The sequence below is a fragment of the Pocillopora damicornis genome, chromosome 10 (genome assembly GCF_964200805.1).
Source record: "Pocillopora damicornis chromosome 10, jaPocDami1.2, whole genome shotgun sequence".
In the NCBI taxonomy this organism is placed as follows: Eukaryota; Metazoa; Cnidaria; class Anthozoa; order Scleractinia; family Pocilloporidae; genus Pocillopora; species Pocillopora damicornis.
In genome coordinates, this window is record NC_142679.1 from 5,932,221 (window position 1) to 5,944,611 (window position 12,391).

At 38.1% G+C, this 12,391-nt stretch overlaps 2 protein-coding genes and 1 non-coding gene across 3 annotated transcripts; 1 reads left to right on the plus strand and 2 right to left on the minus strand.

The window, feature by feature from the left end:
* Positions 1 to 674: 674 nt before the first annotated feature.
* Positions 675 to 3,727, plus strand: LOC113674706 (uncharacterized). Its single transcript, XM_027191192.2, has 5 exons — positions 675 to 817; positions 938 to 1,104; positions 1,186 to 1,229; positions 2,065 to 2,146; positions 2,968 to 3,727. Exons 1-5 carry the CDS (start codon positions 703 to 705, stop codon positions 3,127 to 3,129), a joined length of 570 nt encoding a protein of 189 aa, XP_027046993.2. The 5' UTR covers positions 675 to 702; the 3' UTR covers positions 3,130 to 3,727.
* On the minus strand, positions 1,766 to 9,530 carry LOC113674705 (ras-related and estrogen-regulated growth inhibitor). The gene is made up of 4 exons (XM_027191191.2): positions 9,256 to 9,530; positions 5,681 to 5,737; positions 4,900 to 4,973; positions 1,766 to 4,469 (listed from the first exon to the last, which is right to left on the minus strand). Exons 1-4 carry the CDS (start codon positions 9,347 to 9,349, stop codon positions 4,035 to 4,037), a joined length of 660 nt encoding a protein of 219 aa, XP_027046992.2. The 5' UTR covers positions 9,350 to 9,530; the 3' UTR covers positions 1,766 to 4,034.
* An 842-nt stretch (positions 9,531 to 10,372) lies between these two features.
* On the minus strand, positions 10,373 to 10,454 carry Trnal-aag (transfer RNA leucine (anticodon AAG)). The gene has a single exon. It is a non-coding gene; the product is annotated as a tRNA-Leu (tRNA).
* Positions 10,455 to 12,391: the final 1,937 nt, after the last annotated feature.

Consider the following 12,391-nt stretch of genomic DNA (forward strand, 5'->3'; position numbering starts at 1 on the left):
TGGATAAGGGGGATTTTTTTAATTAAATTCTTAAGCTGTAGAAATGGCAAACAAGAAAAAAAGGCAGATTTGATTTTTATTTTCCATAAGTAAATAGCTTATGTATCATTTTAATGACGGGTGTGAAACTAGATGTTTTTTTTTATCAAAGGACTTCAGAAATTTCATTGAAAAAATGTTGCAAAGTTGGTTATCATAGTTGTGAAAGCTCCTTCAGATATAAATAATGATTTCCATCTTTAGTCATCTTTAGTTTTCATTCATTCTTGAACGCCGACACATTCGAAGTTTTTACATTTCTTCCGTCCCCACTAGTAAGCCCATGGGCGCTGAAACATTGTTTTTACAGGAGTCTATAGAAAAAGAGAAGTCGAATCAACTAAAAAAGAGTAACGTCCGGATTGGCAAAAAGAGAGATCGAACGCCCATCGTTTGTCAGTTTAGAACGAGGAAGGTGAAAATCAAATATATATGTCGTGCTTTCATTGGTTTTACAAAGAAATTCCGATAATTTTGCCTTTTTCTGTCACGTATCCTGTAAACACGGTATTCAAACTCAGTAAACATCCCTTGAATGACCAACTGAAATATTCGAATGCGCACTGCATAGCTAGGTCACCTCGCACTACCCTGGAAACGAGCTCCACGCTCTTGGCCCGCAATTGTACAGCGGAGTACTGGTGGAAACTATTCGAATTCAAAATGGCGGACAAAGAGAGGAGAAAGGGCGAAAAGAAAGGAACAAAATCCAAGGGGAAGCCAAAAGTCCGCTGGAAGAAGCCGGCAAATTTACTTAACATTGGAAACAAAGAGAAGGGTAGGCGTTTTTAGATTAGATTTGGGAACTTAAACGAGTTAGTCATTTCTAATTTGTCTTGAAGAAACCTAGCTTACATAAACTGAACGTTTGTCTTTATTTAACATACTGTATGTATAGGCCACGCATTTACTGAGAAACGGAAGAAGATGGCTCTTAAGGAATACAAAAAGCTACTAAGGAAAACCAGGGAGCAACATGAAAATCGTCAGTCAGTAGACAACAGAGATAATCCTCCACGTTTGCAATGTCCAACACGTGTCGCAGATGTGAATACAACTGGAAAGGTTTGCCTCTCCTGAACTTACAAATTTTTAGTGATATATCAGAAGAGTGAGTGGCCCTAAACTTTTGGTTTTTTAATACAGAACGAAACAGAAAGTCAGGGAGTGCGAAGACCAAAATCTCAACAGTAAGTCAATGTAGTTATCATTTCCCGATCGGAAGTAAAATCAACCCAAAAATAGTGAATTGTTCCCAGCCCATAATTCTGTGTTTTTCAAACGTTTTAATGGTAGATGCGAGCGAGAGAGCGAGCAGTCAGTAGTGGAACCTTCTCTGCTCGCCCAAACCTTGCCTTTTCTTCCTTTATTATTTGGGATGCTTATTCAGGGTTCTCATTATGAGATGTAACAACAGGAGGACATTTTTAAAGTAGCAGGAGAAAACTTTTCATATCTGAATTTAAAACAGCTCTAGCCATTGGAATTTTGGTTTAACTATTTTACAAAAGGTATATTGTGGTATTTAAAGAAAGCACAGGAATGATGGACTTACATGCCCAGTTTTATGGAGCAGTGTGTAATAAGCCTTGCTTGACCTGCTAATTTGTGCCAATAGTGATTAACCCTTTCCACCCTAACATCAGTTTGCATATTCTCCATACTGTTCTCTGTACATTTCCATGGGTGCTGACAAGGAGAATTTATTGAACAATCAAGTTGCTTCTTTGGCTGTTGATCATTTTCTTTATTCTCATGACCTTAATGTGTGATACAGGGGTGATATTGTAAGGAGAAATTACTTGTAGACGCTAGTAACTCCTAAGGGTTAAGGCTGTTCATTGCCATGTTCACCCTTCAAGCACCTGTTTAATACACTGTGTTGCCATGGAAAGTGTCACAAAATAAAAATAAAACTTATAGATTATATAGATCATTAATTAGAGGTGTATATTCATTAAACAAACCCTAATGAAGAGAAGTTTGTGACTTTTCATGCTCCTTGTTTCTTTGTGCTCCTGCAAGGAAGCGGAAACAAGTCAACAAATTCATGGCAGCTGAAAGTGATTTTAAGAAAAGAAAAATGGAGAAGGAACAGATGATTAAGGTTTGTTGAATTGACCAATGTTTAAAAATGTGTTTAAGCTAGATGTAGTTGATATGGTAATCATAATCTTAAATATTTTTTCTAGTTCAATTAACACCTGTTTTCTTCATTAGAGAGATGGTATTCTGATTGAATACACTTACAGGGTGTTTAATGTGAAAGTTTATGTGGGATGACACAGTCAGTCAACCTCTCTATGTGCACTGTGACTCATGTTTAGGAAAATGAAGGGCCTGTACATTAAGGGCCTGTGCTGCATCTTGCTACACATGCACAATGCTGTGCCACAATAACCTGACACAAGGGTGAAACGTGATACAATGTCTGGATTTTAAAAAGTTGAAATAAGGGAGTAGAAATAGCTGCAATACTTCACAGGATGTTTGAAAGCAAACAAAAATCAAGTGAGAAAAACTGATGGCATAAGAGACAAGGCAACCTTACATGTACAAGTGACCTTATTTTCCTTTGAATCCTCTGAATACTCCCAAACACCCAGTAATGCTGGTCCTACCTCTTCCTCCAGCTGTATGAATATTTACTTTCTGATTTATTTGTTCCTACATGTATGTCACTGAAACATGTTTGAGCCAGGGCTCTCCAGATTTATTATTCTGCTACATGTACCTGACCCTCTCTTACTTCTTTCCTCCCCTCAGTATCTATCTCTACTGTTTCACACTCAAGAAGAATGAACTAAAAAAATCAGATCTTTCTTTACAATGGAAAAACCCATCATTATTATTTCTTTTGTTGATAATACTTTGCCATGGCATTTCTCACTAAGTTTAGTGTGCTGATTATTTTCTTTCAATGTGTAGGAAAGGGAAACGATGATACAAAAACACAGAGAGGAGGTTCAGGAAAAGATGAAAAAGCACAGAGAAACCTTTGGTCGGTTGAATCGACGAACAAGGAAAGGCCAGCCAATTATGGCCAACCAAATTGAACATCTTCTTGATAAGATTCAATCTCAGACTTAAAAAGTAGCAATGCAATAACCCATATGGGGAAAATCACAGATGAATGCTGCTCTAGAGAAGTATTGATAACCAGATTGAAGGAAATATATTGAACCAATGGTATTGAGATTGGCAACTGTTTGGACATTAACTGGACAGAGCTGATCCTTAGCAGCAAATGTGGTTTATGGATAAATATGTTTTGAAGCTATATTCTCTCTGGCAAATGGGTGTTATGCCTTTGATTGTACTTTGTGAGCTGTTACAAGAAGGTTTACATGTGCTTCATAGATCTTTCATGTGAAGTAAAAAAATTGGAAAATTTATCAGTTCTCTCACATTTAAAAGTGATACTGTTGTCTTACAATAGTAACGGTGTGGTTCAAAGCTATCAGTCAGAAAGTCCCTCAGCCTAGTACTTGCCAACAATAGTAACACAACTATCCAGCTCAGGATTATAGACAGATATTTGTGTTTCAGTGTTCACTCATTCAAAAATCTTGTATTTTACATGGTATTTTAAGGCTTGTGAGCCACTTATAAAGTGCAGCATAAAAGCTGCTTGTGATATGTGGAAAAAATACAAGAAATTGCTCAATGGGATGGCGTCAAGCCTTAATCTTACAGAAGTGATTAACATCTTACTTTGTTTAAATATTGATGCATTATCCAGCTAGCTGGATGTGTGAATGATAACTTCAAATTCTCAGAACTGATTTGTAAGTACAGTAATTTGGCATTATCAACTGAGTCAGTTGGTGGCCAACTCAGTGGATAGTACCAAATTACCTTGTTATAATCTCCTGTATAACACCACTGTTTCTTTAAAATCTTACCTCCTTTATTGATTTGTAATTAAGTCTGGCAATTGTAAGGGCGAATTACAAAACAGATCCTGGGAGGTTAAAGGTCAAATCGAGATATTGCTATGTAATGAGTGCACCTGAAGGAGACAGTAGCAAGTTTTTACTGCTGTTTCTTCGGAAAACTTTTCCAAGAGCATTTCGTAAGGGGCGAGGTGAAAGTGACACCTTTCTTTCTTTTTTCCTCTTGGCGACCTCTTTATAGAGCTCGTGAAATGCCTCGGAGATCTTCGTATGTCCTTCGGATGCCGAACCTTCAAAGAACGAGCATTGTAATTTTTCTGCAAGTGAGGCGGCTTCTTTTTCGGGTACTTGTCGTTTGTGTTCGAGATCCGATTTATTGCCGAAGATGATGACGACCGTTTTCTGCTTAAAAGGATCAATGAGATTATGGAGGTGTTGTATTTCCTCGAAGCTTTTCCGATCGGTTATGGAGTAGACGAGGATCAAACCGTCGGCCCAGATCGCTCGATTTCCCACAGTTTGTTCGTTTCTTGACTGAAAAAGAAAAACGGCGAAGATTACAAAGGTACATGTTAGGGCGTCCTGGTTAAAAGTCTGAAACAGCTCGTGACTTCCAACGCCAAAAAAAAAGCGTTCGTTTTTCTAATGCGTTTTTTTAAAAGTGGAGAGCACTTTTTGTGTCAGCTTGAGCCTAGAGCTGTTGTGAAACCATAAGTAACGTAATCGCAACAGCCAATTGGAGCTAAGGAAACATCACGAAAGGCCGAGGGGAACTCTGGGTTGAAGCAAGCAGGTTGCTTCAGTTGAAGCGTAGGACCATGCCGAGAATTGGTTTTTGTTTTGCATCTCATTGGCTGAGGGAGTTGAGCGAGCTTTTTAGACCAATCTCAGAGCAAAATAAAGAAAACCCTATGCAATTTTGGATTGTCGTGCGTAAAGAACAATGGCTTTGACCTAAACCAACCTCTGGACCTGGATCTATAATCTCCAAGTTAACCTGCTCTTCGTCAATAGTCGAATTGAACTGATACGTAGAGTCTGCATTTTGCAAGAAAAAAGAAAGAAATGTAACAGCTTTTAGAAGATATAGATTATAAGTCCTCAAGGGCTTTGTAACAGAGAAGACGGTTTATGTAAAGATTTATGAAGAAGGAAACTAGACGATCGACGTCTATTACTGTGGTAAGCTTCCATTAGTTACATGACCCTAAAACGTCTTTTCTTAATAATGAGAGCTCGACTCAACGGGTGTACATCTGCGACTTGTATGACATCGTTAGGGTTTGAACTTTGAGGACCGCTGGTAGGAACATATCGCCTGTTCAACCTCAAACTGAAGCAGGTCAGCTGAGTCACAGGAGGAGGTCTGCGACAGATCCACTTATACTAAGAAGTTTATGGGCGCAGCATCACGATACTTTCACTCTTGTTACGAAGAGCAGAATTACCGTTTGAACTGTGAAATGTTCGCTTAGACAATTCAATTACAGCAAATTGGAATGGAGTAATCCAAGAAGGGACGATAACGGGTAACAACCGTTTACACCCTAGCATCAGTATGTAGATTCTCCATACTGCTCTTTGTACATTTCCTAATGTACTGACAGAAGAACTTGTGAAACAATCAAGAGCTTTGTTAGTTGGTGATCATTTGCCTTATTCTTGTGACCTTAATGCTTGATTTCGGGGTATTATTGTAAGGAGAAATGAGATGTAAATCACTCTTAGGGATGTGGCAAACTTACCCTGGGATGAGTCATACTCGCCGATAAAACGTTTCGTGAGGAATCTTACTGCGATTGCTGTTGAAGAAAACAATCACAACAAAACAGGGTTTGATGTACTTGAAAAAGTGTAAATAGTTACTTAAACCGCATTTACATCAGCGAGTATTCCATAGCTGGTATACTTTTCAAAGTAAAATTTTAATCCTTGTGCGTGCTGAAGCAAAAACAACTTGTGATAGCTACTTGACCGGGAAAACTTGTAGGAGCATATACCTTAAACCCTTATCACGCTTTCTCGGCGAATTCCCTTTGAAAGTTATTCACACTGCTGGTATAATGAATCTTTGAAAAGTTCTCTTTTTTCCTGACAAGTGTCCTTGTTCAAAGTCTGGCATGGAAGACAGGAGGAGGAAAGATTGGCACTTGTCTCCTCTATACAGTCAGGGAAATCTCTCTTGTGTAAATGCGGCTTTAATAATTAGGGTGTTATAATCCAAAGCTAAGTTAAGCAAAATTTTTTAATGGTCCAGATTTCCGTCGATAGAATTAAAGCTACTTATTGTCAGTTTGCCGCGTGCTTCCACTTAATTAGATTGAACTGATTCAGTTAACGTACAGATACGGTCAAGTTCCCTTGGTTTTTGGGTTCAGTTCATGATCTGATCAGGGTCGATCCACCAAAGGTCACTGGCGGACTATGCTTTATGAATACACTTATACTAGGGGCAGGAACCAGTCAAAATAAACGGCAGAAAACGCTCTCGGTTGGGAGAAAACGTTCTAAGTAACTTTTATAAATCAGCAAAAAAAAAAACAACAACAACAACAACAACGACAGCAAAAATGTAGTAAACAAAGCGAAACGAAACAAAAACACAGCCAAACACCAAAAGGAACAAAAAGAAACAAGAACACTTGCATGTGAAACCAAACGGCTGAGATGCCACAGCTATTGATTACTGTGCTGATCCAATAAAAGTCACAACCGGCTTAGCTCGAGGAATTTTCATTACCTGTCTGGTTGACACTGTCTTAATGTTGTAAGAACAATTTAAGCACTGATCACACAAAGGGTCAAAGGGCTACTGAAGACGTTCGCTGGGGTACCTTGAAGTTGGCCATCCTTACGATGATGTTAAACCATCGAATAAAGTGTATGAACTACTTCACAGATAAAGCAAGAAGACAAACAGCCATGATTTGAAAAGAAAGATAAAAAACAAAACCAAAAACAAAATCCTCCATTACATTTACGTTTTACCGAGTTACGGGAAGCTTAGAATGTTGTGTACGTGTTTGATGAAGTGTCCACAGCTTTTTCAATTTTTCAATTTTTTTCATGATGACTTTTCAGCAGTTTGATGTTAATGACATCCTGCTATAAAATTAAACGAAGAGCTGAGTTGTTTCTTTACGTATTCACTCTCTGTTTGTCTTGAATAGCCCTATTTTGATTTCTAAAATCCTCATCCAGATCACATTTTAAAAGAGTCCAAAGGGAAAACTTTTCCTGTGAAAAATTTCTTTAATTTTCTTAATTGAGACCACTTTTACCCTCGTTTTCAATAAAAGGCTTGGACATTTTGGAAATGACTTATCAGTTCACCAATTTACCAAGATGACAGAGATATGCTAAATCATTTACTTCAAGGCACAGGATTAAATGTTTTGCTAGAGTAAGCTTCCCTCTAATTAGCGCACTGATTAACAAAAATTGCTAAGTACGAACGAAAATCATGTTTTACATTCCTATTTTATCAGAAGCAAGCTTTAGGAGACCCGTCATTGATTACGTAGCAAAAAAGGTTCGAAGTTCGATGAATGAACCCTACTCTTTTCACTCTGCTCTTTATGGCGACGGCCTTGTAATCTTTGAGCCTAATTTGTCCTAAGTGCTTTGTCAATAATTCACTTTTAAAAGCATGATTCAACTAATTTATTCAACTCTTTTCTTTTGCTTATTTCGCTAGAGATAAACAGCCATTGTTTCCTCTTTTCAATTTGCTGTGTTTTAAACCTTTAAAAAACGCTTGTGCAAATTTTGACTGTGCTTCACATGCTCTGTGTATTTATCACAGTAAGAAAATTATATTTTCAATTTAAGCGAAATATAAAAAATCAACTTCCGACATGTTGAAATATTCATGGTTGGAAACCCTTTTCACCTTTTAGTTCTCCTTAGATTTAATGCCGTTTTTGCCTTTTTCAATCATGTTTCAATAATAACTTCAATTTTCTCGCACAAAGTGATAGAAGGACAATCAAATGTGGAACGTAATTTTCACGCAATTGTGAAATCCATACCTCATCTTTACACTGTAACTATTCATGGCTCTAATGGAATATGGTAAAAACGGTTTGTTTGCAGAAGGCTGGGTAAAACTAATGAGTTTTTTCCACAGTGTAAACTCGTACATCTTATGTCTATCAAATATGTCATTACACAATTTAAAACTTAGAGGTTGATTGAACAAACTCTTTTCTTTCGAAGTAATGCAGATCTGAATCATCAATGACTAGCTCAATTTGACCCGAAAACGTGATTCTGTCAAACTCTATCCTGATATAGGAATCTTGATATCTATAACTCGAAACTTTTGCTGGAAATATTTTCAAGTTTTATTATTTTCATCTTAGTTTTATGTGTGAGCCACGGTTGAAAACATTTAATTGTTAGTTTGAACCTCAAACTCTGAATCCCTATTAATCTCAATTTTCTGTCCCGTTTAAATAAGTACATTAGATCACTAATGGAAAGACGACAATCGTAATTATTTGTTTCCTGTTCCGTTGATTTAGATTGTTCACTCAATCAATTTCAATTTTGGGCAGATGATGTAAACATCGATGTCGCTAAAGTCTGAAGGATTACTCAGATAATACGCTATGAACATCTGTATTTCAAAATGTGCGCGTACATTCGTATATTAATTTATAAACTTTTAGTCGAATCTGGCCCTATAAACCCAAAGTCCATCGAAAACAACCTGTTTCAGAAGCACTAACGTTGTAGGTACTCGTTAGCTCTTTTTTTTCAAGTTGCGTAACTTGATTAGACCGCATTGTAACACCTTTTTTCTGTAACACCATTGCAGTTTAGTCCGCTGTAGTTTTTATATATATTAGAAGAGATGTACACGTGATTTTCCCAATGAAAAATTTCCTCAGCAAGTTAACCTTGTAGGCCTTACAACTCTTCCCAATATATGTTGCAGAGGTGATGGAACCATAACAGTCTATATACGTGTTTGTCAAAGTTTTGAGGCTGCAGATTTTACCCCTAATCTTATAAATGCACACCATCCAGGTTCGCCTTATACTTTCAGTAGATGGTTATGTCCTGTGGACGGCTACACAGCTCTGAATAACTGTATCTTCGAGTTTAAACTCGAATTTGAGGAGGAGCATCTCAAACTCCTTGGTATCCTAACGAACTTGAGTTTTGGCCGGTTCAGGCGCTCATTTTGATCTCTCGTTCCAAGAGAAGACGCAATTTGAAGAAAGGGTACCCGTTCTTTTCAGGTTGATGCATTCTACTAAAAGCGATAAATTCTGTATGCTTTAATTTGTCTCAAAGTTAGAGAGCAACCTACCAGATTTGCCCACGTTCCTTGCCCCCAACAACGCAAACTTGGCGTCCGTCTGTTTATAGGAGTCTCTGCGTGTTAGCATTTTAGTTGATGTCATAGCTGAAGAAAATTATGATACCTCTGGAGGTGTTCACCCACAAAAGTAACACTGGTTTTTGTACGGAGTTTTGACTTAGTACAACGATCACAATGAAACTCTCCTGCTGGTTTGTAACTACAGGAGGAAATTCTTAAAATGTCTGGCCTCGCGGAATTAATTGTTGCTTTGAGAGGCGTGTGAAATCAATCAACCCATAGCCACTGTTATTCAAATTTGGACCTGTTAGTTTGCCTAAGTTACGATTGTTTTAAGTACTACAATCAAGGATTCTTTGAAGTCGAGACCAATATAAAATATATAGAAAGAGGAGAGAAATTGCTTTTGGAAGCGGACATTCTGCGAGAAGTTTGGATGGGAAATGCTTGAGGTTTAGAATTCTACGTAACGACAGCAAAATGCATGTAATGCGGTGTTTAACAAGGTATTTTGATAAAAAAAAAGCCATTCCGTAAACATGATCCTATAATTTGTTAAGCCAACAAAGCGTGTTTACAATTGTAAAATTGACTCGCTAATGCACTTTTGATCTTGGAGTATGGTAGTTGTATTGGTGGAGGGGTGGGGAAGGGAATTTATGGCTTTTCAACTTGTATGAGTCCTAACTAGGTTGATTAAATTTTATAATCAAATCTTTAGTCAGGCAAGCTGAAGGGTAACACGACCTCTGAACACGGAACAATTCGCCGTGTCAATGAAACTCATGGAACGGAATCTAACGCAAAGGGAACTAGAAATAATAATGAAATAGACTGTGAATTTGCAGTTTCTTGGTAAAATCTTGTTCACGTGTCGAATATCTAAATTGTTTACCAACTGATCACGACATTAATGGTTAATGCCTCTGCCACCGCGGCGAAGTACACCAAGGGAGAAGGTAGCAGGGCACATCGTGTTGCTGCGAAATGTTTTGTTAGAATTTTGTGACATTTTACCGAACGTAATTTAGGAAAAGCCATATTAGGAAGAAAAGAAAAGTCAGAAATAACAGAAAAAAAAGAAAGCGGAAAGAAGAAAAATTAGTGGCAGCGGTGGGATTCGAACCCACGCCTCCGAAGAGACTGGTGCCTTAAACCAGCGCCTTAGACCGCTCGGCCACGCTACCTGCCGTCCATAAATAGCGGGTAAATTAAATAATAAATTTATTTGGTTTGGCGTAATGAGTATTTTGAGTTGTCAGTTAAGCTTTAGCAGGATGGCCTCTGATACAGAGAGCATAACTTCACATTTCTTAATTAACAAGCATGAATAAGCTGCAAATAAATTAAGAATACAATCAGAAAGACGAAGATAAATACGGTATGCAAGTAATGCAACTGATCAATTTGAATAATTTAAACTGAATTTTTTCAGGTTCGGCGAAGCGTGTCCTAAATCTCTACCCTTTACTCCCTAACATCAATATCCATTTTTTCCGTACTAGTCTCTGTAAAAATTTTTGTAGTACTGTCGAGGACACTCTGTCTAACTATTGCGAGCTTCTTTAATTTAATAGGCGACGCGGAGAAATCAGACGTCCGTCTCTCCTAAGAGTTAAAGAAGCTTCGTTGGAATTTTTACGACCTTGCCTGTAGGCTTATCCACGGATATCACGTAGGCAGCGGAAATATCTTTCCAGTATTCCTTCAAACTCTTTCCTGATTCAACAAAAATGTTCCCGAATATCCTGAAAAACTCGGCCTTGATATATCTTGAATTTTTCTGGCATTAACTTATGGATTTTGCTGCCGTAAGGTACGGTCCAAAATTTGCTTGTTGAATTCAAATGGGTATGAAAGGGATTTTCTACATCCGTTGTTGTGGCTGATCAGGCCACTGGAGGTTTGTCGATATTATTGTGCATCCACCATTTTGGAAAGCAGCTTTTGCTTTTAACCGATATAGATAGGAAATTATTATGTAAGGGGGGACTGACGCGATAGGCTGGATCGGTTTTGGCATAGAATTGAATAGCATCCCACGGAACACAGCACTCAGTCAAAAAGCCATTACTCACGGAAGAATCTTGATATTTTCATATGAATTTCTCGACAGCTCAAATACAACTCACTAATCGTAATTATCCGTATGCGGGAATGGGCTAATACAGCTGACCGCCCGCGGACCCTCAGACGATTGTGCTAATGTCATTTTTGGCTTAATCGGAGCAAACGGGAATTATTTTTCAAAACAACATGGCCAGAACACAATAAGATTTTTGCACTTTTTAAAGCATTAAATTTAAAGGATTTCTTTAATGCTCAAAATGATGTCAATGCTCATTCTGTAGATTTGAGAGCTAACGGAAGTATTTCGTCTTCCCTCTTGTCTAGTCACTAGACCTCTCTCTTTCCAAGTGATCAACAACCAATACAGGCGTTTGGTTAGGCAGCGTCTATCTCGAGTCAGATTTTCTTTCTATCTATTGTATCATAATATATTATTATCATTTGTTTGAAATGTAGTAGAATGATTTGGGAGCCTCGAAGAAAAGGACTGAGCCCAAAATATGAAAGCATTAGTTGCCAACAGCATACTTTGTCCCTCATGGCAGACTAATGAACCATGTCTTAACTACTCGGACTGCGCGCCTCTCTTTCCTTGTCGTGCTATTAGAGAAGAGAAGGATACAGTCAATAGGAGGCTTTACTTTCTCTTCCCTAGATCTCGGACTGCGTGGGCCGGTAAACCGCAAGAGTCTTCCACGTGTGCTCACACGATGACATTAAAATAGAACAGAAGTGAAATAGGACACTTCCTGGTGACAATCAAAACGGACAATGATGATACTCACGTCGTAAAGCTTGGCGGAATAGCAAAAGGATATTTGCGACAGATGTGATCTGATCTTCTTAAGACGCTCTGTGGGAGATACAGGGGGGGGTGCACATTGTGTACCCGGGATCGTCAGGGTAAGGGATTTACGCGTTTCGAGAGAGCTAGAACAAACCATAAGAAAAAAAGGACAAAAGGAGAGAGACACGTGTATTGTGATATAGCATGCCGTCGTATTAGGTCCTCTTTTGGACATTCCTTTCTCATTTCAATACTTAAAATGAAGGG

Excerpts from the sequence above, each read along its gene's own strand:
- LOC113674706 (XM_027191192.2), top strand. The coding sequence starts at position 703 with ATGGCGGACAAAGAGAGGAGAAAGGGCGAAAAGAAAGGAACAAAATCC. Across the intron at positions 818-937 it reads CATTGGAAACAAAGAGAAGG|GCCACGCATTTACTGAGAAA; the intron begins GTAGGCGTTTTT and ends CTGTATGTATAG. Across the intron at positions 1,230-2,064 it reads CGAAGACCAAAATCTCAACA|GAAGCGGAAACAAGTCAACA; the intron begins GTAAGTCAATGT and ends TGCTCCTGCAAG.
- LOC113674705 (XM_027191191.2), bottom strand. The coding sequence starts at position 9,349 with ATGACATCAACTAAAATGCTAACACGCAGAGACTCCTATAAACAGACG. Across the intron at positions 4,974-5,680 it reads CGAGTATGACTCATCCCAGG|ACTCTACGTATCAGTTCAAT; the intron begins GTAAGTTTGCCA and ends TGCAAAATGCAG. Across the intron at positions 4,470-4,899 it reads TTATAGATCCAGGTCCAGAG|TCAAGAAACGAACAAACTGT; the intron begins GTTGGTTTAGGT and ends TTTCTTTTTCAG.